Here is a 27,721-nt window from a genome sequence, read left to right as displayed (position 1 = left end):
GGCTGCTCTCCAGATGTGTGGCAGCAAAAACAACTGTTTCCAGATTGCCATGTGTTTCTTGAAGAGCCCCAGCCAATAAAAGCAATCCCAGTAGAAAAAGTTCCTTCTTTCAGCAATTAAAGTTTCTTTTCTCTTTTTATTTTGTTCCCATCAGAGGAAATACTTTGAGTCTTTGCTTCGGAGCTGCGGAGCTGCATTGATAAAACGTCATCTGACTTTTCTCTATAAAATCAATTATAAAAACATCATTAATCACAAATATACAGCTATCACACATTGACTATTTTTAAACATTTTAGGGAATAAGACATATCATAAAAAACCTGGATGGAACTTAATGTTGGGATGGATCAATGGGGTTTGAACACAGAAAACCTGTTATGAACGTGTTTGTTCATGTGGACTGAGGCCAGTTGTACTGACCAATATAGCTTTCTTTGGAAATTAAAGCTCCATTGGCTATTGTCTCTAACTTTAAGCAGTCTCTAAAAACGTCTTTAGCTGTAGCGTCTCTTCCACTGATAGCCTGTCGTGGTAGAAACTGAGTCCGGCCAGGAGCTCGATGTCTCGGACTCGCGCTGTATGAAACTTGAGCCAATCCTTCACCCAATCCAGGTCAGACCCGTTCTGAAAAACAATAGAAAGAAGGGGTAAATTATAGAAAGAAGAGGAACAAAGAAAATGTATTCCACCATCATTTTTTCCACTGTCGTTGTGTCAGCAGGTTTTCACTGAAGTAGGCTGACGTGTAGTAACGAGTAGGAGAGGAGTTAGTGGTATTACTCACAGCACAGCTCTCACTGTGGTCAGGTCTGTGGGGCAAGATGAAGGACTTGGCCCGCAGGGGACCCTCACAGTTGACAGGACTGAAGGTCGAGTTCCCACAGCTGGTCAGAATCACGTAGAAATGTGTTGGGATGGGAGCCTCATTCCTGGAGAAAAATGAGATTAGAGTTTAAGAAACTGCTACCTCTTTTCCAGAAAGCTTTCATTTTAACTTATGTGTTCTTGTGACCTTGGTGCTGAGGAGGACATGGTCCAAAATCTCAAATAAACGACCTGCTGGTTATGTCAAAGCCTTTTAAAAGTAATTTATTTATACACATATAATTACAAATCAAATGTCACAAACCTATTTTAATATGTCACTTTAGCCTCTGAAAATGATGAAAATAATCCTGCCTGTGCTGCTGATTTACCCTGAGATTGCTTTAAGTGCATCGACGTTTCCATCATAGTCCTCATCAAATATCGGTCCACTCATGACGTTAACTCCGTTCAGCTGCTGTGAATATTTTGGAAGCAGGAAATCATGGATGTGGGTCCAAACATCTACAGTTAGGGAAGATACAATAACTTTTTAGTTCTCCAAAAATACATCTTCATCATACTATGGTCTACAGAGAGAAGATAGTGATTATATCATTACAACTTTAAATTGAAAGGAAAAATTTCCCTACCAGCAACTATAAAGTTCACCAATTAACAAGTGATATCTTGTTTGTTCAATCTGTAGGGAACCATATTGGGTAAATGAGATATAACGTGTTAATCAGTGAGCTTGAGCGGTGTTGGTAGGTGGATTGAGTTGCTTTTTTAGGACCAGGCTGTTTTCTTCTATTTCCAGTGGTTATGCTAAGATAAGATAAGCTAACAGTCTCCTGGCTGTAGCTTTGTATTTAGCATACAGACATGAGAAAAGTAGCAATCTTCTTATCCAACTCTTAGAAAGAAAGTGAATATAGGCTACTTAAATTCCAAAATACATTGTACTTTCATTTAAAGTGCCCTTTATGTAAAGCATGTGTTCCACAAAATGTTTTCTGTTTTTTATGTGTTGATTGTATTGTGTATATGGAATTGTTTTTGATGATGTTAAGTTATTTTATGTCTGTATTGTCATGTTTAAGTCTAACTAACTCATCCATTAAAAGGCTCACAGAGTGTAGGCACAGTGATGTGCCACCAGGGGGCAGCATCTGTTAACTGTGTGTGTAGTATACACACACATAAGCAAACAACAGTTCTGTATTTGGACAGGGTTCTCCTTTCAATGGAATTGGGTAATAGTGAAGGAGATTTTTCCTTTGTAGTGTGGGTGTCCCCAGGGAAACCAGAGCTGTTTTTTCTTAAACACGCAACTTTTCAATGCATTAATCACTCAACACAATAAACAAGTTTCAACAAAAGCATGGGTCCGAGCACACCACAGCGTTAAATCACACCCACATACTTTTGTGTCCCAAGTAGTTTGAGTGGTGTGAGTGCAGGTACAGACTTACTTCTTAGAATTTAGAAACATCAGTATGAGCAAAAGAACAAAATTATCATATCATTCCACTCACTCCATTTCCTGTTCTGTAGATTAATTGAAAGCGCATAGTCTGGTGAATCAGAAAAGTGAGTTATTGTGAAAACTGCGCTGTCAACTGAAGGATAGCAGGAGGATTAAATCTGAGAAAGTTCTTCAAACTAAACCTTTAATTGTGCTTTACAGAAGGAGTTTAACTAAATTAAAGTACAGTAGTCCCATAAAATCACAGCGGTTAGATCTTTGGACTCCTGTTATGTGTATTTAAAAACCAAAAGTATAGCCTGTTTTTAGAACAAAAAGTATAATATTGACCAAAGAAATTGCTCATGAGAACAAACAGACCACAATACCTGCTCTCGGAAAACTTGAGTGTATCACACACAAAACAGCGGATGGCATAATGTCTAGTTGTGATCCAGTGTATTTCTTCATTCACCAGGTAATTTAACTTGTTTAGCTTTCATTCACTTGCAAAATTAACCCTTTTGGACTCTCTGGAATTAAATCTCTAAATCATGCATTGTCATGATTCCCATTTCCAGTTACAAAAACCAGGAGCCGATACATGTTTGGAAGACAATTCAGGGGCTGGTTAAGGTGAGTTTTGTTTACTGTGCAGTGGAGAAAGAAGCTCTCAAGAAGCTGTAGGATTCTCTCTGACCAAAATGAGTTGCTAACTAGGGGGTTACACAAGGTTACAGGAAACAGAATAAACAAAAGGATTTGTGGATTTGCATAGACTCAACACTGTCCGCTTCAACTAAGCAAAGGTGTTATGATCAGTTAAGGATGACCTTTGATTGGAACCAGCCTGGGCTCCAACAAAATGTCTCACTCTCAGTGATCAATGCAAAATGCTTTGTTTTAACACAACTAAACTAGAGCCGACTAAACTAGACAGACTTAGTGAAATCAGGAGAGACCAAAACCTGTTGATCAGGTAAAATAAGGAACTTAATCAGTGAACAGCAAAGAGGATATCATAAAATGAGACTAAAACTGTGAGGTAAGTTATTTTCTTTTACAAGATACACGTACCTTTAAATGCAGGGAACATTGGTGCCATGTTGCTCGTGATTAGAGAGTCGGCCTCAGCTCCCTCGGCACTCAGATCTATAAAGAAAAAAATAGTGAAAAAGTCTGACATGTGTACTCTAAAAAGAAGGACTAAACATCCCATGTTAGTGGGGCTAAATACAGATGTTAAATGATTTATGGCTGCAACTAACTATCATTATTGATAAATCTATTAATAATTTGTCTACATACAGATCATTTTGAAAAATGTCCTAGGTGATGTCACCATCTTATTTTGTCTGACAAACAGATCAAGTGTCTAAGATGTTTAATTTAAAAAAATCTGCAGATCCTTACATTAGAGAGGCTGGAACAAGAAAATATGGAGTATTTTTGCTTAAAAATTACTTAAAACTTGCAGCTCTATGTCATCAAATCGAACAAATCATAGTCTGGGATCACTTTGTACCACAGCCATGAGGAAAATAAATTGTCTAATTTTCTCACAGCTGTTGGGGGGCTTTTACTTCTCTCTTTCAGTCTGTCACATTTTCTTTTGTAGAGCTATCTGAAACCTGAATTTCATTAAAAATGCAGTGAATCTACATGGTTTCATTTAGAGGGGACGGGACACTCGTTACAACTGCAAACCAAAAGCATGGGTGCATTTTTACATGAGAATTTGGCTTTCAAACATGTCAACTTGAATTCAACACCCGGCTCCATGCACACACACACACACACACACACACACACACACACACACACACACACACTCACTAGGGGGATGCAACAGGCCAAAGGACAGAGTGGGGTTGTTTCTGTAGCGCAGACACAGCTGGCTGGCGGTCGGTGGGATGCGTGCGTCAGCACGAACACACTCCTCCGACTTTGCACTCAGGGGTTGGACTCTGGTCTGAGAGAGAGGATCAGTCAGTGATGGACAGTGTGAAGTTAGAAGTGTTGCATAAGATCGCTTGGCTAGGTTAGTCTTTGCCTGTGTATATAGGCCTTGTTTCTGTTTGCAGAGATCTCTATAAAAACAATAAACTCAGTGCCCTCCTCTGTCATACAAACTATCTCTTCTGAAAGAAAATACCACAAGTCCAAAACACTGTTAAAATTATTACATGCATAATCCGTAAAGATTTGTCCTCCAGTTAATATTGCATGAATGTGATATGATCATTCTGGCTTTTACAGAGTCTAACAGGCTCCTTTCCATTATGTCATCTATTTGGCTTCTGACCCCACAACTTTGAAGGGCTGTTTGAGGGTTAAGACTTGGTTTCAGGATTAGGGTTAGAATTAAGTTATGGTGAGGGTAAGGGTTAAGGTTAGGCATTTATTTGTGATGGTTAGGGTAAGGGAATGCATTATGTCAATGACGGGTCACCACAAACATAGTGCCACACACTGTGTGGAGAACTGTGTGTGTGTGTGTGTTGCCAATCCACCTGCACACCTGCAACTCATCCATTCATCAAGCTCCAGCAGTATAATTAGCTCAGCTCTGCACTCCAGTCAGTTTGTTCAGGTCACCAACGTAGTACTTAGGCCACAGCCAAACCAAACTCTAGTTAATGTTTCCTTATGTTTTCCATAAAGTTGTGTTTAGCTTTACGTCAGGTTCAGGTGCATATTTTCAAACATCCTGTACAAGAGTTGAAATGTAGCATGGCTTCATGCTTTTCACTTGTTAATTGATTTTCTAGTGGGAAAACTATCTTAAAGTTTGCTTTATATGGAGTTGTTAAGGTTGACAAACTGGGAAATTGAAGTTTTCTGTGGGTGTCTAAGTGGGCTGAGCATAATAATGTATGTTATGCTATGACGAAAAACAATCTAAACACTGATTCTTTTAACCAAAAATGAACACAAAGGACACAGTACAACCATATTTAGCTTGTACTGTAAAGCCTAAATGGCAACAAATCCTGAATAGCTCCATCATTCAGACAGAATAGTACAACAGTGTAAACTCTCCCCGGAATGCATCACTCTGCCTGAAGTCATGATTTACGCAAAAGCTTTACCGCATAATGAGAAAGACAAGAAGTGTTTGGGCCAACATGAGCACACAAGATGAGTAACAGCTGCTCGGAGTAAGGATTCAGATACTAAACAACCTCTTACAATCTCCTGCCATACCCTATAACCACAGAAGAAATACAGCCGGGACAATTCAGCTGTACATGCTATATTTAGAGATGAAAGACTGCTCAAAACAACGGACTCACCAGAGGTTGGATGGTATACGACACCCACAGGGGCATCAGGCGGTCTTTGCTGTATCCATTGAGGTAGTTGGATTGGTGGAGAAGACAAAAAGTGGCGTCTGGTTGGATGACTCGAGGGGTGCCAAAGGGATGATGGAGGCGACGCAAGTTGGCTTTAACACCTAAAAATGGAACATGTATAAATGTCCCATACAGTTTCCTCTCAAAAACATTATGAATGCAAAGAAAAATAAAAACAATACTCACTATTATTAGTTGTCAGGAGATCTCTGTTCATATTTGTCTCCTAAAAAGAAATGTTTGGTATTATGCTTGTGTTAAATACATTACAAGAGTCCATGCACTGTATCTACACAACTTTCACCATGCACATCAGTATTTGAGGCCTGTGAAGTTTTAAAGTATCTGCACTGGTGTCAAGTTGACTTTGTTTCACATTATCGTACAGAAAACGTAGGTCTACTCGTACTACCACTGGTAATTCAATTAAATTTCAAATGACTAATTATAATTTTTTTTACTGCGTTTTAATCATTTGCATCAGAAAATGGCCAACTGTCAAACATGCTTTGACCCTGATCGAGTATGTGAAAAGGGAAACATTAAGTGGAACACACAAAACCTAATAAAACAACAAGGCTGGGAGTCCATGGCCATGTTAACAGCTCTGTGTGACTGTACATTGACGCATGTTAAGATGTGCACAATGAAAATGCTAACATACTGATGTTTAGAAGCTATAATGTTTATTTAATAAATAAATAAGAGATCATCTTGGCACAGCAGAGCAAGAGCTTCATCCCATCTTGAATAAAGACTGAAGTCATTAAAAAAAACATCACAAAGGCCATGAATGTTTACTATGTTAAACATCTTTGTTCAGTATGTTAGCATGCCACAGTTGCTAATTATCGCTAAACTCAAAATCCAGTTTAGGCACATGGGGATGTCGTTAGTTTTGCAGGAATTTAGTCAAAGATTTTGATCTGATGAGGCATTAACTAGAACTAACAGTATTACTATTCATCCTGAGAGGGTCATGAATCGTTGTACATCATTCAAAAGTTATTGAGACATTTTACTCAAAACCCCAAATGCCAAACACAAGGTGACGCAACAGGAAAGTGGCAATTAATCTATGGGAATATTAATATCCACACCGAATTACATGTTAATCCATCCAAACGTTGAGATATTTGAGTCCGGACCAAAGTGGGGGACTAACAGACGGACAAGCACTGTCATGACATGAATAACTTGTTGGCACATACCGTTGTCTTGGTTTGGGATGCACAGGTGCAATGGAGATCGTTAACAGGGACGAGTTCACTGGCTTCACAGGGGGTGTCATGGGAGAGCTGCGCTGGGTGAACTGGCAGGTGGACAGGATGCTTCAGGAGGTGGTTCAGACTGCCGTGAGTCCCGTTGTTTGGAGCAGGCCGAATACTGAGAAGATCTGGAGGAGGACGAGAGAAAAACAAATCAAACACACTGGACGTGACGCTGCACAGCAGCAAATATTGTCAGGAGCCTTTTTATTTCATACATTTAGCCATCATAACTGACAATTAAAAAAACGTCTTTTTCCATGGGGTAATCATACAGTCGAGATACAAGGATTCAGTGACATCACTACAAGGTTGTCGGTTGGGACAAGTAAGACATCACACAAACTTCTAGATTTAAGCTAAACAAAGAGAGGGTTAATTTTGAGTGTTACCAGCCAGGAACACATGCTCATAGAATTAAGACATTTTTCTTTTTAATAAATCATAAGTAACAGTCCATAATTGAACCGTATTATGGACTTGAATATGGATTATTACTTTAAGAAAAAAAGGGAACAATTATCAATAATCTTTTGTTTTGACAACTAGGTTAAACTGCAGATTGCGTTTGTTCTTCTTCTCTAAAATCTGGTTGCTGTAGCTGCTCTTTATTTCCTGTTATTTTTATTTTTAGATGTGCTAAGCCAACTGAAATTCAGTGCAGGAGAAGTGCACCTGTTTCCTCTTCTGAAATGTGTGTAACTGTGTGGCTGTTACTTCATCAACAAACCTGCCGTGAAAACTTTTTAGAACTAAAGCGAAAGATGGTTTCATAGGACCATGAAGATTAGGCCCAGGTTGAAAATTTCACTTCATTACCAGATTTGGATGACATTATCTCCGAATTGTAGCTAAATACTATAGCTAACTATAAGATTTCCAAGTCAAACGCCCAACAATCTCATTAAAAGAACAGTTCAACATTTTAGGAAATACCCTTTCTCCCAGAGAGTTAGATGAGAAGATTGATACCACTCTCATGTTTGTAAAGTAATTATGAAGCTACATCTATCAGTTGGTTAGCTTTCATTAAAATAGCTAGCTAGCCTGGTTCTTCCAAAATCTGCCTACCAACTCCTCTAAAGCTCACTTACTAACACATAGTGTAAAAATGACACATTGTGGATTTATGCGCGCTATGCGCAGGACTATTTCTTGCTTCATTTGGCGAACAGTACTTCTTGAAGTCTCCTATGGTTGCCTGGCAACCTCATGTGATGACAAGACTCTCAGGACATGAGAGCGGTCCCTCCCATCTGTCTCTCAGCAACACAGTGAAAACACTTCTGTCCCAAAAAATTGAACTAATCCGGTGCTACAGCTGCAATACAGTAGGATACAGTTCAGTTCACTTACCACATATGAGATTATATATTTCAATGTTTTCAAAAGGGGGGACAACAGTGTTTTCTTTAAATGCTGGACCGTAGCCAATGAAGATCGCCTGGAATAAGTAGATAACATTAACATACTGACATTCATGCATTTATTTGGAAAAATTCCTAGATACAAATGAGAGAGCACAGCGTACTCTCAAATTTTTGGGGGGAAACTTATTTAAACTCTTTCTGTAAATCACAAGATGTCAAAAATGTGTAAATATTTTAAATTAACTTAAACTGTAAAATGACATTACATAAGCTTAAAAAATTATATCAGAGATTTCAATTCTAGGAATGATGGTGGCTGGGTGGGTTTTGAAGGAAATTAAAATCTATGTTAAGAACCCTTTTCCCTGCTCTGTGAAGACACTTTTCTTTAGAGAAGTCAGCAACCATGTAAACTAATACTACCTGGTCAAATTCCAGGGCAAACCACGTCTGGAAACATACCCTGACGTGTTGTAATGACGAACACGAAGGTAGGCTGACACACAAACACATCTTCAAATCTTAAACCAAAGGGAGATAATGTGCAGGTGGAGAATGACTTCTCATAAGTGTAATTACTGTGCTCAAGAGTTTTAGAGCTTCAGTGTTTTGTTGATTTTGTGTGTTTTATTTAGGTTTCATTCATTGGAACAAAAACAGCAAATACAGAGATGTATATTGCATTTTTGACTAAAATATTAACTCGTAAATAGTGACAGCAGCAACCAATCATCTTCTAAACTTCGGATTCTGAAGCATCCAGAAAAAGTTTGTTACCGCTGCATCCGCTTTGTAAAAGGTCTTGTATAAGAACTGTGTCTTGTAAATAAAATAAAATCTTGAATGGCAGTTGTATGTTCTTCTCTGATACGTCTGTCTGGTCTGTCTGGTCTGAGCCAAATATAACTGAAGCACACTGAAACTGAAACTCTTGTTCTTGAGAAAAATATCTTCATAGCTCTGCATGCTGCCACAAAATCCTACAGAAGGCCAGAACTAAAACCACCTTATGAGTTATCCGCCCTCCTATTTTTTTTTAATCTGGCGTTTTCACATTTCCTGTTTAGTTTTAAAAAAATCGAAACACGATGTTGTGCTAAACATTTAACTTAGTGGACGCACAAACACATCTTTCCTTCTTCTGACCTGCATGTTGGTAAAGAGGTTATCTGAACCGTGGAATCCACCGGTGCAGTACTTGAGTTCCTGGGAATTACTGTTGAGATAGAATTAAAAAAAACATGTTATCTGAGAAGTTAAAATAATCACAAAGACGGACAGAAATGAAGGGTGGAAGTCACATAAACAACACTGATAGTTATTGACATGTTTCATTTAAATTTTAGAGCTCAATTTCAGGGTGAGGCGAGTTTAATTCTATTTAACTTAAAGAGTAAGTCCCATAGCACTGCAACTGCATTAAAGTGGACCGACTGAATTCTTCAGCCTGAAACAATTTTCCATGATTACATGTTTGCTATCCATCAAAGGAGTTGTTGTACATCTCCGCTACCATGCCTCCTTCATTATAAATGATTGCCAACACTAATTACTGTAAATACTTCAGTTCTGTGCTGTGTGGCCAAAGAAACATTTTTTTTTACCACCAGACTATCACATTTATTTCCACGACATCTTCTTTACTATAATTTACATACAGTAAGACTTGCCAACTCCAATTAACAGCTCACAGCTCTGATATCTTCCACTAGTTTATACTACGAATAATGGTGTTTAAATCTTTCTTTTTTTTTTAAAGATTATTTTTTTGGGGGCATTTTAGGCCTTTATTTGATAGGACAGTTGAGGATATGAAAGGGGAGAGAGAGGGGGATTGACATGCAGCAAAGGGCCGCAGGCCGGATTCAAACCCGGGCCGGCTGCGTCGATGAGTAAACCTCTATACATGGGAACCCCGTCTACCCACTGAGCTATCTGGGTGCCCAATGTGTTTAAGTCTTTCATATTAATTCTGTGCAATGGAATTACAATTTTCATCACTGAAGACATCTGGCACATTAAATCAGCACTCTGGCTACATAAGTGGGACATTTAACAACTTGTTATGCTTTTACAAAGCTAAAGTAATTTCAGGTTTTTCAAGTCTATCAGGCCATCTTGGTTTCTAACTTTGTCCTTAAAATTTCAACATTGCCATTTAATTAAATGAACAGGTAGTTTTACATCAATTCTGCACTACAAACTCTCCAACTAGTTTAATCAGTGGAACACAAAATAACTATTTGGAAATGTGTCTGTTTCACTTGAGCACGCACACATGCTGTGTTGTGTTTAACTTTACCTCACTTTAATTCCCAATGACCAAGGTCAGTGGAATTTCTTTTTGCAACATGCAGCCAAACAGCTGCAAAGGCCGTTCGTCACATAGCAGTTTGGAGAATGTTTAAATGCCTTTTTTGAAGGAACAGATGTAAAGTGACAGTGTGTTACAAAACTAGTTCAAAGTTCAAAAGGCCCACTAGTTTTTTTTTTTTTTTTCAACCACTTCTAATGGTCTACTTCAGTGTATGGAGTTAGCTTAAGGCTAAAACATGCTTCTCAAGGCTGCATGTATACAAATATACACTGGGGTTGTTTGGTGGTGTGTGAGTTTCATGTTTGAGATATGCTATTCCAAAAGGTTAAGAATTTCCAATTTACATTTGCAAGCTCAAACAAAGTGTTTGGTGGTTTGAAAAAACTTCACAAGGATTTTGGGTTGACATGTGTGTTCTATAATTGGATTTAATTAAGACTCAATGTTGGGTTAAACTATGCCTTTTGTTTATTCCCCAACACTATTCCTCTTTGAATAAGGTCATTTTTCTTTATTCCATTCTTGACACAGTTTGATGATCTGACACAGACCTTAGTGGACTGATCGGTGACTTACAGCGCAGCCTGCCATCCCTCCTTCATATAGAGGTGTCCTCTCTCTATGCGTTTGTTGTTGGCAAAGTGCATCCTTTTGGGGAGGTTTTCTTTGAGGTAGGGCATCATTGTCTGATCAGGGGTCCTGCACTTCAGCACAGACACAGCAGAGGAGAATCAACACACAGCAGCAGGAGAATGGGAATGTTTGACTAGAAGCCATGCAAGCAGATAATCTTTCATTCTTCCTATCAATACAAATGTCACATTTTGGAATACTTCACATACCGACAGGTTCTTCATCAGGCCCTCATAGTCGACTGAGGAGAGAAACACAGGACAAGGTCAGCCCCACTGGTTACTAAACTGACACTACGTGATGATGCAATGCTGGGAAGAAGGGGAAGTGGGGTGTTATCGACAGGAACTCACAAGAAAAGAAATCCTCCGGGAGGTGTTTGGGTCTGATGCGAGCAGCCGGGCCTTGGATGACAGCAAAGCCATCAGTTTTGTTCAGGTAGGTTGACACATACGTTGCATTTTTACATGAAGCCTCCTCCATGCCTGTAAAAGAAGAATTTGTCTTTAGTTTCTTATATTTATATATTCTTATAAATATTTCTTAATATGTTTGTTTGAATTTGTAAAAACTTTACAAATGTAGCTACAAAAGCATGACATGTGTGAAGTTTTTGCAATGTTTCTAAACTTTAATTAAAATAGAAAATCCATGACTATGCGTACGATTTCTTTCTCACTAAGGTTTGTCTAGTCAGAAAGGCACTACTTTGTCATTTCTACGGTTTCACAACCCTTGAAATGTACAGCACGTTAATAGATTTAGATTTACAGTGCGCATTTGTTGACATATTTTGAGTGTGATTGTGATGATGAGCTGCAGACTAATAACTAGCACCGCATGTCAAAATGAATATCTTCTCTTGGAAATGATGTCTTTGATGACGATAGCTGGACATCGCCCTGAGCCACGTTGACTTCCACGCATTGATCGTTAATATACATAATTACAAGACTAAACATATGGTCCCCAGATGTCTAGAGAAACTTCTCGTCACAAAATATCCTCCTAATATACCACTGACAACACTTTGTCCCAGTGCTCTCTCAGATAACAGACTCATTTTTATATTAGATTTCTCTCTGGCACCAACCTGTAGTTCTCTCCTGTAACAGGTGCAATGACTCAACCAAGTCAAACATTTGAAGATGACACTGAGACGCTAAAGTCCCCCATCAGTGGCACACAAGCTCTAATACGATGCTATGTCTTACTACTGTGAAACCATACAGATTTAGGAGGGATGCACCCAGCAAATGCACAGCTTTAAATAAAAGAGAAAGGAAAAGACAGACAAAAAAAATTCCTCTGAATTGCTTAAACGTGTCAATTTCCTTCTCATTGTACTGTTCTGATGAAATTCTAACCTGAAATATTGATTGTTTTGTCACCTTACTCTCTATATAATGACACTGTCAACTGTAGCACAGCTGTGTGCAGTCATCTCACCGTGGTCTGATGTGATTATAATGTTGACACAGCGGTGCAGGTCTTTCTGTGTCAGGCCATCCATCAGCATGCCCAAAATCCTGTCCACATTCTTCAAGGCCTGAGCAACCTGAAAGCACAACAGCATTTGCAGCTTTAACAAAGTTAACATGTTACTGTGACAGGAGAGGTTGCATGTCAAGAACAATATGCTTTTGCAAATAAATAATTAGCAAGTATAAAGAATTGAAACGGAGGTGGCAGCAAGATTCACAACCTTTTTCATTAAATGGAGATTTGTTTCACATTTAGAATGAAGGTAAGATGCTGTATGAAAAACAAAAATACTTAAAACAACAAAACTGGTTCCAGTTTTCCATGTCTAAGTGTTAAATAATAAATATTATTTTTTTAACACAATCTTTAACTGTCATTCAAAATGATTAGTCATCATTAAATTACAATTAGTTTCCAATAGATTTTTTGTTGAATGGTTATGTATGATGTATGGAGCTGGACCTACAGATCAACAGAACTAACTACTTGGCACATTTTACACATTTTTCAAGGAGAAATGTCAAACAAGAGCTAGTTTTAGTCTCTAAAATGTGAAGATTTGCAACTTTTCTTTTTTTTACTTTTGATGTGATGGTTAACTGAATATCTTTGTGCTTTGGACTGGTCATTGAATGAATGAATGAATGAATGAATTAATTAAGCAATTCAAAGACATTACCATGGCCATGTGGTAATGTAGTAGTAGTAGTAGTAGTAGTAGTAGTAGTAGTAATAAAAATAATAATTATAATAATGTGAGCAATTGTTATAATGTTCTATTTTATACATTTACCTGTTAAAATAATCAGCAGTAATCAATAATGATAAAAGGATTACACTTTACTTGAAGGTATCTACATAAGAGTGACTTGACACTGTCATGAATGTGTCATAAACATTATAAAAGTCATACATTTTTATGACAATATTTCTGTAAGTAAGTGTCATTCTGTTTTGTCATGAAAAATTATGGTTTGGCTTAGGGTTCATGTGTCATGACTGTATCATGTGGTCTTGACAGTATCATGTCACTGTTATGTAGATACCTTCAAATAAAGTGTTACCGATCATAGTTGTTTGTTGCAGCCCCAGTCAAATATCACACAGCTCCACAAGCAGAAATTCACTTTGACAAAATATTTTTCCAGATATTTAAACTGCATCTCAGAGTCTTCTTCTCTGGGTCGAGTATATGACAATCCTTCCTCTCATATATATGTCATCTCTACAGTATGACAATAGTGACAGACTGACCTCGTTGCTCGCTGGCCCATAACGATGTCCTGAAGAGTCAGGTTCATCCAGGTACAAAGTGTAGAAGTCAGGTCTAAAATCACAAAGGCAATAGTTAAGTGGGATTTTAGCTGGTGACTCACAAAATTTTTAATGTAAATTAAGAACATGTGATACCTTTCTCCCTGAGGTAAACTGAGCCATTCAAACAGCGTTGCCACTCTCTGCTCAAATGAAATGCTCCTGTGCACACAAAAGGCTCCATGTGATTTATGAACTCATAACTGTAATACACCACTATAGTCTGCAATTAGGTAATGTTCTTGTCATGAATTTAAATGTATGTAATGTTATGTCATCACTCTTACATGTCATACGGCTGGTAGAGGTCTGGGTAGGTGCCATTGATTCTTACATCTGAGCCAGGCCAGAAAAAGGTTCCTACTTTCAGTTTCTGACGCATGGCAGTGATCCAGACCTAAGAGGAGGAGAGGAGAGGGGAGAAGAGAAGAGAAAAAGAGAGGAGGAAAGGAGATGAATGAATAGGAAAAGAGAGGTGGAGAGAAAAAGAGAGAAGATGAAATGGGACAAAGAGGAAAGGAGGTGAGAGGAGACAAAAGAAAATAAAGGAGAGAGGAGAAGAAATGAGATAAGAGGAGAGGAAAGGAGATGAAAGTAGAGGAGAGAAGATGAGATAGGTCAAAAAAAGAGAGGATTATAAGGAGAGAGATGAATCTGTCAGCTAGGTTCATTAATAATTCAGAGAGACAAAGCTGTAGTAGACAAATACCTCATTCATTAATCTCAGTGAATCACAGCAGTGTTTAGTCCGTTAGGATTAAAGTGTAATCACTCACAGCCCAGAAGGCTGATGGAAATCTAATCTGGAAATCTATTTATGTTAAATCGATACCTATCAGACTGATCTGCAGTTAGAAGTGTTTTTATGCAGCAGGCTTGCAAACATGTTTTGCCAAATGGTTCATTGTGAAAGAATTCATTCCAAAAGTCATCATTCATCTATTTCTCCTTCACTCCAGGAAAGTCCTGCATAGTGTATTTTCAGGAGCAGCAGTCTGCCACACAGTTGAGGAATGAGATTTAAGAGACCTCCCATTTGAACGGGAACCACAAAGCGTCAAAACAAGCACAACTCTCAGCCGTAACAAGCTGTCATTTAGCACCAGCAGAATCTATAATTATATCAAGCTATGAAAAAATGCTGTTTGCAGACAGCAAATTACAGCGCAATATGAGCACAATGCTTCGTATTTCTTACAGACATGACAAGTGCCTCCTCTTTATCCCACAAAATCAGGGTGTGTTAACTTTTACAAGTTACAGAACAAATACTGTGTGGCTCTTTTGATGTGCAAAGAAAATATTTCTGATAGGTCCGAACTGCCCTGCTGTGGCCTTGCTCAGTGGAAACTAAATTTCCCTAATGTGGTGGTTGTTAGGTCACAGATTTGGCTTTTTTCTAGACTAATATTTACTGTACTATGAATTTACATCTTTGTGTACAATATGGTTGTCTCACAGATTCACTTACTGGCTCTCCTTGATACCATTTTGTGTTGAATTTCTCATTAGACTTCAGGCTGAAGAAAATGTTTTGGCTCACATCGTACATCTTGTTGTCCACAATCCCATGAGACTCTGGATAAAGACCCTGCAGATAAAAAGTCACACACAGTCAAGGTGAACCGTTTTGATTCTGTGGCTACAGGGATCTCTCCAGTCGTTCCTACCTAAATATTACTGGTAGCCATAGCAGTTTATTGTGATTGCAGGGTCTGTTTTCAACCAAGAAAGGTGAAAGACACTCTGTAAGCCCCTCTGTTCTGCTGCTGCTCCTCTTCACAAGTAAATGTAAGCCATTAAGTCTCCACAGTAAGCTCTATACTACTGTGAAGAGAGAGACACGGACTCTACAATCACAGGTAAAAAGATTATACTTTTTACCCCACTATATTGATTTTACAGCTTTACTTTTCGGGTTATATTTTTCTCGTGAAAGAAAATACAAAAGATGATGAAATTCAATACATTGGTAAAGTTTAACTAGTAGTATCCAACCTTTTTTTGACTTTTAAACTTGTACAAAACAGCAGTGTCTACTCTGGGGCTCTTGTTCCATTTCAGATATCTACTGTAGGCTATGTTAGTTGAACCACCCAAGGGACATTTCTTCTCTAAACTTCTCAGATGGTTTTGTTTATAACCGTTTGAGAGTCAAGGATAGAAAACTCCAAAGCAAAGATGGCAGAATATTACAAACAATGAGTACAAATTTTTTTCACATAACTTTTTTCTTCTTCTTTAATGCCCAATTAATTACCCCAAGAGAAACGTACTGGTACCCAAAAGTGAGTCAAGGAGAGCTTTACCATACACACTTGACTTAGCTAAGTAGTTTAAAGTAGCTCATTTAAAACCGCTACAACAGTGACATGCTACTGATGGATTGTTTCATCAATCTAAACTACAAAATATCAACCGAATATTATCATATACAGTATATCAGTCAGAGGGGCCATTACTCCCTCCGTTATATACTTTACAATAAGAACATCTAGCTGAAAACGCCCCTGTTTTAAATGCTGGACTTTTTTCTTCCAGCACTGACAAAACAATCTGTGGAATGAATCAACCCCCTGACTCTGTGACCTGACCGCAGAAGACTTACAGTCACAATGCTGTAGTGGTTGGGAAAGGTCTTTGTGGGATAAACAGGCCTCATGTACGGCGTTGTTGTTCCAAGTTTACCTGCAACACAGTAACGTCCAGTCACTGAGGATGCTTAGTAAACCATGAAGAGCTGTTGAGTCAACGATGTTGGTGACTTACGTAACTTGTTGATGACATGAAGGTGGCTGCTGTGATCTTTCAGGTACGGAGCCCTGAAACCGTCCAAGGACACCAGGATGAGAGGAGGCCTAGAGAAACTGGGTGGGAAGATAGAGAGGAAGAGTGATGCTTTAAGTGGACACTGAGGTGGGTTTGGGATTGGGAATTGGAATAATTACTCAGCAGGAGACAGGGATATCTTTGGCACTAGTAGTGTAGCCGTAGTGTTGTACAGTGGGTCTGTGTAGAGAGAGTACAAAGCAGCTCTTTGACTGAGCAGGCAAGAAGAAAAAAAGAGAAATCCCAGACTACACAGACTCATAGGAGGAGGTGAATAGGAAGAGAAATTTCATTTTACTGATGACAAATTAAGGACTAAGAGAATTGTCTTGGTCTCTGCAGATTATTTTGTTCTCTGAAGTGAGGCATGGCCCCTTTTCCCACTTCACTGGGAGCACTGCATTCGTTTCATTGTCTGCAAGAGTTTCATGTTATTGCTTCTTTAACTGCGACAAGTTATTTAGCTATAAAAATACAAATTTTATAAATTAATATTGTAACTAAAGTAGTATAAATAATTTGGAAAAATCTAAAAGGGGTTTTCTTTTTTTTTTTAAGTAGATTAATTAGTACATAAATAAGATCAATTTGAAAATGTTGTAAAGGCTCAATAAATAAATGGTTTTAACTGAATAAACAATCCAAGTTCTAATCAGGAAATAGGACGAGCCATTCGATTTTCCATTTTCTGTTCCTTTTTCATTTACCATTCTCGAGATAATCTGGAAAGTAATTCCTTTATGTAAACATGTAAAAAATCGCGCAATCAGCACGTTCCAGAGGAGCTTCATCTCTGCGTGTAAAGACCAAACCACACATTAAAATAAAAGTGTGGTCTGTCAACAGAAACTATACAAACAAACCCAAAAGAATGAGTGACTTTAGTATGAGAAATACAGACAACATTCATTTGTTTAAAGATATTTTAAAACCCAAAATAGCTTATTTGGAGCCACAGGTTTTCTTTTCCAGTCTAATGACTCTGTCTGGGGTTACTCCCTTACCGAAGCACACACACACACACAAAAACACACACACACAAACGCCACTCACCAACACACGGCTGATTACTCAGTCATTAGCTTGTGACCATACACACACACACACACACACACACACACACACACACACACACACACACAACTGATTGTTCAGAGTCATTAGCTTGGTTTCCATAGAGACAAGTTACGTTTTCCCGCAAAGCCAATACCCTCATAAAAAAGAATCAAGGAGCATGTATCTTTGGTTATTTACACACTTCTAAAAAAACAAAAAACTAAGATGAACTAACAGAGGCAGAAATACTTTTCTATTTTTTGGTGTGGTCTCAGTAAAAGTCTCACTAAGAAATGCCTACTGGGAACAATGGGCTCGACTCAGGAAGAGTGTGGGAGTTACAGCTGAACAGCTTCCTTCTCAGCACTAAAACATGCTGAAAGATACTGTGCAGAGGAAGAGAGGAGCTATTGCAATCCAAACTTGGCCAGCGGTGGTTTGAGGAATTGTTTTCTCTTGAAACCACATCAGTTCTCACATTTCAACAACAGTATTGTATTACCCAGGTGGACATTGTGGCAGTAGGAGTTCCTCGTATGCCTCCTGCAGCCAGAGCTCACCGTCTGCTGGAAAAAAGAGAGTTGTCTGTTAAGAAATCAGTTGCATACATTATATTTTTCTGTAAATTGGACTGTACAGCAACACACAGTCCTTAATGCCATCAAACACCAGATAACTTAAAAAAGACTAATTAACTAGACTGGAAAATAGTGTTTTAGAACAGTAAAGGTTCATGACTATAAACGCAACAATCAATTGCAAAGGAATACATTGTATTAATCTACAATGTTGTTTACTTGCAGATGTTTATAAGGCTTGCTAATGCTAACACAATGTTGCAACAAACTGGGACCACAGGTCTTTTTTTGGCGTGGCTAGCTGCCACAGCAAGATGGTCAACATGTGTACTGAACCTCAGAATCTCTCCTATTTCATCACAGTTGGAAAGGGGCGATTTAGCTGAACTACTTAACAGATTTAGTCTCATTTTATCCTATTATTCTCTTTCCTGTTCACTGTTCTGTACGCCATTTTGACTGTCCTGAAACTATTTGACTTCACTATTTTAAGTGTATCCTGAACGGATTGAGGCTGTTTGCCTTTTTCCAGTTTACACTGTAAACCCAGATTTAGTTGTAATTATTCAACTTTTTAGTGGGGTTGTTTGTAATAATCAGTTGAAAGTATGAAGTGCACCCATCATATTAAGCAGAGATAACTAAGAATCTTTTACAGTCTATGCCAAGGATGATTAAGGTGCTCTAAGCGATGTTGGGTGATGTCAGTTCTTGTTGACGTTTTAAGCATTTTCAAACGAAACAAAGGCTACTTCGCCCCTCCCTCCCTTCTCATCCCGTCTCCTCCCCCTATTTCCGCAGACTAACCCCCCAACACCCACCCATAAATCCTTCTTGTCGGTTATTGGCTGGAAATCTGGAACACTGTTTACGTTTGGTGGTGCAGGTCGGCACACTTTGTTTTTGTTGCCGTTTGCAGACCCTGGGCTGTGTACAGAGACCGCGTATTTTTACAGTGTGTTCTGGGGACAGGCAGCTAGCAGGTGAGATTTTTTTTTTTTTCTTCTGAGCTTTTGTTAATTCTGTTGTTTCCTGTAAACTTGTGTAAACCCTGGCCAGACACTCGTTCTGGTCAGAGAGAATCCTTAAGCTTCTTGTGAACTTCTTTCTCCACAGTACAGTGAATAAAACTCATCTGAACCGGTGTGAAATTGTGTGTAATTCCTCTTTGAAAAAAAACAACATCCTTATTTATTATTTATTAAGAGTTCAATACTCAACAACGAATCTATTTCATCAGGACTGTATGGGGGTAGTTTGACCCAATTTGTCAAACTGGGACAAATACACAACATCAACTTTTTTTCCAACTGAGCCCTGTCCACTTCAAACCAGCAAAGAAAAAAGCAGAGAAACAAAAATCTCTCGTGTCAAATAACCAGCACTGTTTAAACTTTGGCAGAAGATCTTCAAGTAGGATCCCATCATTCCTGGTAAGAAACTGTGTTTTTGGGGCCTTTAATGCCAAATTAAATGGGATTGTTGAGTTATTTAAGGACAAAAGGAAGCAAAAGTGTAGTGATGCAGACGTCATCTACACATTTATGAGATGATTAAAGACAGAAAAGACTGAATGTTCCCTGTGTTTTGCTAGTGAAGTCTTTCTTTGGAGCTAGAGGGCACAATTCTGTGAACCACATGTTGCGTAAAACCACTAATGAATAACAGCACAGACTTCATACTCAACAAAGACTAATTACCAAACCATCACATTTTTAAATGAGATTTGTGTGCTGGACAGCTTGGGTTTTCATAAAATAGAAACCATCAGGGAAGAAAAAAACAGCTGTCTAAAAGAGCTGTGATCATTTAACTTGTGACCACTTTATCTTATACTTTAAGGCCCCACATGGACGTGAGACAAGGGACATCACAACTTTTATTTTACTTAATCTGAATGAACTACAGCATCCACAACATGTACAGATTATTTAAACCTGCACTAATTAACTTTTTTTGACAATTTGGGGCAATAAACACAAACTTGATGTGTTATGTAGAATACTTTAACAAACAGTTGCCTGTTTACACATCTAGCAGCAACATTAGCACTTAATTGGAGTCATGTTTCTGACCATGTGACACATTTAAATAAAACATTTACTCTTCTTTTAGCTTTCCACTAACCCCTGAAAGAAATATTGGCATCCTTAGCTGCTAAATGATACACTATGTTCACCAGCTAGTTGTTAACTGTGGGTGAAGGTAAATAAGGAGTTTTTAGTGAGGAGATGAGTGTGTCTCATGTTGCTTTGGCAATAAAGTGTGATTTGAAAGTAAGTCTGTGTATGTGTCAAGCACTTGTAACCAAAGGCTGATACAAATATACATCATCTATTGTTTTTGGAAACAAACTATGCTCTGCTAAAAGACATTCCCACAGACAAGGTGGCTCTAAGCAGGAAGCTTTGAGGAAGTGTACTCCAAATACAATCTGTCAAGTCTGCTGCTGACTGGACACATGACGGAGGGAGTCTTAGCATGTCGGTGAGAAAGCCCCTCCTCACTGCCTCTCGGAGCCAGGAGTGTGGTTTGGACTGAACACGGGGATGCTCTCTCTCAGAAGACAAGTTGCTGTGGTCTGTAATCTACGGGAAAACCCAGCTCTAAGCATATCATACTACCCACTGTGTGTACTGTCAGCCTCTAGGAAGAAGTAGAGACCCAGGTTATTTTTATTACTTTTAACTTGCTTCCAAAGGCCTTACCAAGAAAGCAGTGTTACAGAAGATGTAGATGTTCCAACAGAAAGAACTGCATTATGTGAAAAACACCCCAAAAAGAGTCTGAATGAGTGCAAAGTCAAGATTTATTCTCCCCATATGGCTTTCATGATAGCTTGGTGGGAAATAGAAGTTAAAGGGAAATGCCACAGCAGAGAGAGCACCCCGCCCAGGGCTGAGGACAGTTGCCCGCAGTCACCACGCTGCCTCTGAAATGGAAGAAGGGTGTTTTGGCACAGCGGTTTGCAACAAAGAGAATACTGACACCACTGCCCACGTCTGCATAGAGGGAATCTATAGCTGCAGAAAAAATGCCAAACTCGAGGGAACATTCCTGTCTCGCTTAAATGTTCGTAATGACGTGTTAAGCAAAGTGGGCAAAAAATCTTGGCTCACAACAACTTGACAGAAACATATCCTGTAAAAAAATCATATGCAGCCTAAGGAGGTAACTTTCACCTCTGTGTCTCTCTTTCAACGACCGGTTGGTAACTTGACCCTCCTTCAGTGCTGCTGTAAATACTTCCAGTTTAGAGTTTCTGAGGGATCTACAGTTGGCAGCCTCTACATTAGGTACACTCCCAGACAGTGTTTGTAGCCTCACAGTGGCAGGATGCAGTGGCCACTTGTATTTATTTTCACCAGCCTTTACGGAGTAAGTTCTCCAAAAATGTAACCTGAGATAGTTATTTCTGTCTGCCTCTCTTGTTGCAGCCAAAGTATTTTCATTTACTCTGTGTTGTGGAGTGAAGGTCATGACTCACAAGCTCAGTCAGAAAATAAAGTTTTTTAATAATTTTTAATATTACCTATTTTGCCAACTTTATTGTAATTAAAACGTGAAAAAACATGGTTTGGAAACGCACATTTAAAATCATCAGTGCCTACCTTTCCCGTCACTGCTCTTTCTCAGGGACAACACCACAGCCAAGATGACCACCAATAGGCACAGCAGCAGAACCTAAAAATCCAGAGAACAAATGTCAGGATGTTTGTTGAAGTTAGTGAAGATAACAGTTCAGAAATCACATGCAGCTGAGCTGTCAACAAACATGACTGAAGATGTTTTCATTGAACTCTTGGCTCTTTGCTGAGAAGGTAAAAAAAAAGAAGAGCAAAAACTGCACAAAGTCAAACACTGTTGAATAATGATCAACTATGTTCTTTAAATAATGTGCTATTGTTACAAATGATCGTGGACCACTTTCTTTCTGAGAATTGGACAGGAAAAGTGAACATCAATACGTAAATGTCTGCATTATATTTTGAATAATACTGTGGTGAGAACAGCCTTGGCAAAAAGCTTATTCCATTGGAACTCTAGACACAATCTAGTGTCAGCTACATGCCTTGACCATAATATAAACTGACTTCTGGCTCTTTGAGAGAAGCCATAAATCAGGACATTTTGAGGAATCATAAACAACAGTGTTGGCTCAAGACAATGTCGGTTGTTTGGTCCACCAATTTGGTCCAGACTGAAATATCTCAACAATTATTGGATGGATTGGCTTTAAATTTAGTACAAACATGGAATCCCACTGACTTAGGCATTTTTCTGACTTTGCCTTCAGCACCACCATGGTGTTACATTTGTGGTTTTAAGTGAAATGTCTTCACAACTATTGGATGGCTTGGCATTCATGTTTCCCTGAGGGGGAATTCTTATGTAATCCCCTAACTTTTCATCTAGCGCCATCATCAGGTAAAAATGTAAGTTAGTGCAATACTTTGGTTTACGAACAAATACCTATCAAACTGTAATTCCCATCATCGTCAGCGTTACTGGAAATGCTAACATGCCAAACATGGTCAACATTACCCTCTAAACATTAGCATGTTAGCATTTAGCTCAAAGCAACACTGTGTCCCACAGCCTCACAAAGCTGCTAACGTGGCTGCAGATGTTTAGTAGTATTTACTTTATTTGTCCATTTTTTGATTAATTCATTACTTGTTTTCTGAGACTTCAATCTTTATACAAGATAAGATAAGAGTCTTGCAGTGCTAAGTGTAGGTGGACTTGTTATTTTTTCATTTCACCCTAACCAGTTCCCCATAAACCCCATACACCATTCCCCATTCACCTTTTTTAAATGTTGGTCATGGCCGTCTGTAATTAAAAAGTTAAAAGAGGATGTAGGCCTTGCTGCTTCTTTGTAATCTGTTCAGAGATGGCTGCTTTCTTTGTTTGCGGGGTTTGTAATTACTGTAAAGGGGCGTTTCAAAGAAGTCTGAATCAGTTAATTTAGAGAGGTCTTATCATTGCTCTATGGGAGTTAGTGCTGGGTGATATGGAGAAAACCAATTATCACAATATTTTTGACCAAATACCTTAATATCGATACCGCAACAATATTGTAGTGTTGACTATTGGTGCTTTCAGAAAATGTTTACACAATATTTTGATTAATAATCATCAGTAATGTGGATATAATGACTAAGGGGTAAAATGGCATATAATAGAATAGTTAGTCCGGTAAATTTCAGAAAATTATATAATTTTACTTTAATGCAGCTTTTAAATCCAGGAAAAGACAACTTATGCCATATTATGATATAATGATATCCAAAAATCTACGACAATATCTTGTCTCATATCACAATATCAGTACACGTAATATTGATGTATTGCCCAGCTCTAAGGGGAGTCCATGATTTGTGTCTTGTATCCCTTTAACAATCTTGTGACCCCTCAGATCATTCTTGGGACTGACCAATAGTCTGGGAGCTTCTGCTAAAAAGGGGAACTGTAGATGATTGCTCATCACATGACAACCACATCCTCCTCTCCCCATTTCTTTACAAAACTATGAACTTATTCAGGAAAGACTATTGCGTCTTTGCTTTGACGTAACATTTTTCTGCTGCAAGAATTCCACTTCCTTGTATTAGTCATACAATTTTGATGTCATTTCACTGTATCTTCACAAGTCACAGGTGTGAAGGCTCCTAGGCCTCAACACCTATTACGCCCCTTTTGTTGCTGGGATTTGGGGATTGGCTAATAAGGACTCATTATCGACACCCAGAGAACCTGATTGCTCACATGTCCATAAATATGAGTGCATGGGCAGAGTTCTCCTCCTCTCTCCCTCATCAAGCGTGTTTACTTTTGTTTATTAAATAAATTTGATTTAATTGTGCGAACATATGTGTTCTACACATTTTGTCATACTTTTGAACTAGGTCATGACATGGGCATTGTCAAGGATATGAACCCGGGACCTCTCGCATTATAAATGATATCAGTTTATCAGTAATGTGTGTAGTGTATGGATGTGTGTAGGTGTAGCAATGTTAGAATGCAAAAGTAAGAAGTAGTAGTAAGTAACCCAAAGTCTAAACAAACCAAGCAACTTTGAAGAGGGAGAGAGGAAGAGTGATGGCCCTGGAACTCCCATGGACACTTGAGCAATCACATTCATTCAGGTGTTAATCATCAGTCCTTATTAGCCAATCACCAAATCCCAGCAACCAAAGGGCCTTAATAGGTATTGAGGCCTAGGAGCCGTCACACAGGAATTATTAAAGTTTATTTATCATGTCCCCAGTGTTGACATGTGTTTTTACTCAACATGTGGAATATGAATCCTCCCTTATTTGCAAACAAACGTATCTCTGTTATATTTTCAAAAAGCTAAAGCTGAATAATACACATAAATCCAAGAGAAGCTCACGTGTAGGAGGATGTTTAAACCATGTCGATACATACGGGGAACAAGTTAAAGTAATATTTTAAGATTTTCATTTAATTTCATGTCTGTTCAGTCACAAGGTACATAACAAGCAGAGCTCAGTTTGTGACACGTTAAACATCCCCGGAAAAACGAGAAGAAAAAAAAGAGCGATGGCTATAGCCAATACATCTTCAAAAACATACTGAATGAAACAGAGATCTTCAAGACTGTAACTTTAAGTTGTGGCCAATTTTTTTGACTTGTTTTAAGACAATGACAACCCTCCAATTCAACACTAGATTATACATTTCCATGCTGTACTCCACCATGCCCTTTAATATATTCATTGAAACAGCTATAGTCATGCACAGTCTCAAAAGCAGGATTGTGGAAATCATCACCCCATGAGTAATCCAAGTAGTGTGATGCACACAGCCAAAAATTCCTAGACGGGTATGCTGCTATGGCTGCGTGGTGTCTGGCTATGTGTACTTATTTTCTCCAACTATAGGTGAAGAGAGAGGGAGTAGGAGAGAGACCTGGATTGCATGACCGCCTTGGAAAGACGTGGTCCCTGTGGGTTGTGAAAGTAAACAGTGTGTCTAGTGGAAACCTACTTGTTGTCTGACACTGAAACCACCTTCAGTTTTGTCTCCATTGTCTATACAGTAAAGACCTGATTAGACTGTAGGGAGTCCAAATCAAACTGCGACAGTACAACAAAGTCTGCATGAAGACACAAGATAGAAACTAATGAGTAATCCTCATGTTAAAGTAAAAAAAAAAAACAGCTGTACAGTGAGGGATGCTTGACGGGACAAAGTATATTATTGTCTAGAGTACACATTGCCACTTGTGTATTTGATCAGTAACAAGCAGACAGCAGATGGAAAAACTAGGGCCTGCGGTTTTAGCTTGAGTTTGTTAGTAAATAGTTTATAAGGTGTGTTTAGTGTCAGATTATATCTGACTGTACAGTTTATATTTCAGTAATGACGAAGATTACTGGGTTTATAGCTACATTGCTACAGCTATATAAAGGCAGTGTCTAATACATACAATGACATTTCTCTTTGCTATTCTTTCAATTATGGTTTTGGTCTTTATGTCAAATGTATACCATATTTAGTTTCTCTGTAGAATATATGTGGTTTGTCTTAATGCCTCAAGGAGATGTGGACAATAAAGGCTGCTGTTGTCTCTGAGACTTTTTATATGCAACAGGTCATCCAGGTCATGTATAGATAGAAGCAGTTAGTAAAAATACTGACTTTCAGCCAGTATAAATCCAAAGCAACAAGATAAACAAGATTTTGTGTATAGTACACATGCTGTATGGTGGACATGTTTATCTCAAAACCTCAAAGTGACAGTGAATGTGTTGCTATTCTTGTTCTTAGATTAGAACATTTAATATTTTGGGGTTTTAAATTGTTGCTTGCACAAATCAAGCTATTTTAAGGATGGCACATTGTGCGTTAGGTTATTTATAACTGAATTACAATATCATTTTCATTGTTTCAAAATGTTTTAGTTAGTTGCAGCTCTAACACTAAAGTTCTGCTGACATTCTTCAATAAAAACAAAACACTCCTGGAAAACCAAAACACGCCTGTGCACCCCCCTGCAACCACTCAAACATCCACAATAGTGAACTACTGAGTAGCTCTCTCAGATTCAGTCCTGCTTTACACTATCAACTGTAGATCATCTTCACCTGCAGAGAGTCACTTCTGGCCTCTGTCCTTTTGGAACATTTGGTTTGCACATTAACACTGGCAGCACTGACAGGCTGTTTGACAGCTGTGGCTTATATACACTCAAAGTAAACACTGTAGAAATGAAGAGCCTGTCTGTCTTTCTCCTTCCTGATGATTGATGACCAATGATCAAATAGTCACTAGAGCTGCAACTAATTATGGATTAAATTCTCATTAATTTAGTCTATGAAATGACCAAGAATGTGAAAAAGCATACCGTGAAATCTGGACATCTTGATCACGTCTTATTTTGTTAGACCCACGATGTTTACAACCATATTTAACAAAGAAAAGCATCAAATCCCCCAAAACTTAATGTACAGTTGCTGCAGATTTTTTTTCCCTCGACTAATCGATCCAGCTCTAAAAGTCACTGCACTCATAATCTAGGAGGGTTTATATTTCAAGTATATAGATACACGTTAAGGTTACATGGGCTTTATACTGTAGTGTTACTATGTTACTAGGCTTTTGAAAAACACATTTATTTCACTATATAAAGGATATCGAGCATCACACCGGCACACCATAAAGTTGTTTTTGATATGTTAAAGGTGCAGCAAGACCCAACTTGTGATTTAAAAAACACGTTTTTACAAACAAATCAGCTGGGTTATTTTACAGTAAGAGTATGAAAGTAAATAGCCCAGTCCACTATTTATTACTTACTTGTAGATTGTAGTGTAAGAGTGATCAGAGGTATAGGTAGGCTATAGGTAGCCTATATACGTACGTACCACAGTAATGATTTTACAGTGGTTATTCTTCTTCTTTCCCCGTTCAGGGTTTGTCCTTTGACTCTCCAGCTCTGGTGTCCCAAACAAAGACGCAGCCTGTTCAGCAGAACGGTTCTCTCCTTTGGTTACTTCCATACTCGAGCGCTGCTAAACTCCTGTAGTGTTTCCAGGAGGGACTCGGTGAGTGGCAGGCAGGCAGAGCTTCACCCTGGTTAAGCGTGGCTGTGTAGGATATGACCCCTCTCTGCTCAAGTTGAGCACCGCCTTGTTTCTTGACGTCTCCAAGTTTACAAAGCAGCATCAGCAGCATGTGATTGATCTGAGAGACAGAGAGTTGATT

The 27,721-nt window shown here is 38.5% G+C and overlaps 1 protein-coding gene across 2 annotated transcripts; it reads right to left on the bottom strand.

The window, feature by feature from the left end:
• enpp1 (ectonucleotide pyrophosphatase/phosphodiesterase 1) lies at positions 1 to 27,721 on the bottom strand. Of its 2 annotated transcripts, none has more exons than XM_034900912.1 (23): positions 27,382 to 27,721; positions 22,093 to 22,165; positions 18,406 to 18,469; positions 16,788 to 16,885; positions 16,627 to 16,706; positions 15,490 to 15,609; positions 14,306 to 14,415; positions 14,115 to 14,180; positions 13,959 to 14,031; positions 12,669 to 12,777; positions 11,573 to 11,704; positions 11,429 to 11,460; positions 11,163 to 11,290; positions 9,416 to 9,485; positions 8,256 to 8,343; positions 6,843 to 7,027; positions 5,818 to 5,857; positions 5,572 to 5,732; positions 4,112 to 4,247; positions 3,353 to 3,427; positions 1,200 to 1,332; positions 788 to 932; positions 1 to 627 (listed from the first exon to the last, which is right to left on the bottom strand). In XM_034900912.1, the coding sequence occupies exons 1-23, from the start codon at positions 27,514 to 27,516 to the stop codon at positions 475 to 477; spliced, it is 2,406 nt and encodes an 801-aa protein (XP_034756803.1). In that variant the 5' UTR covers positions 27,517 to 27,721; the 3' UTR covers positions 1 to 474. The 2 variants fall into 2 exon arrangements, with proteins under 2 accessions (XP_034756803.1, XP_034756804.1); XM_034900913.1 differs by having other exon boundaries at positions 18,406 to 18,466.

The sequence above is a fragment of the Etheostoma cragini genome, chromosome 18 (assembly GCF_013103735.1).
Source record: "Etheostoma cragini isolate CJK2018 chromosome 18, CSU_Ecrag_1.0, whole genome shotgun sequence".
NCBI classification, from domain to species: Eukaryota; Metazoa; Chordata; class Actinopteri; order Perciformes; family Percidae; genus Etheostoma; species Etheostoma cragini.
Note: the sequence above shows the minus strand (reverse complement) of the source record. Positions and strands in the feature narration are given on the sequence as shown.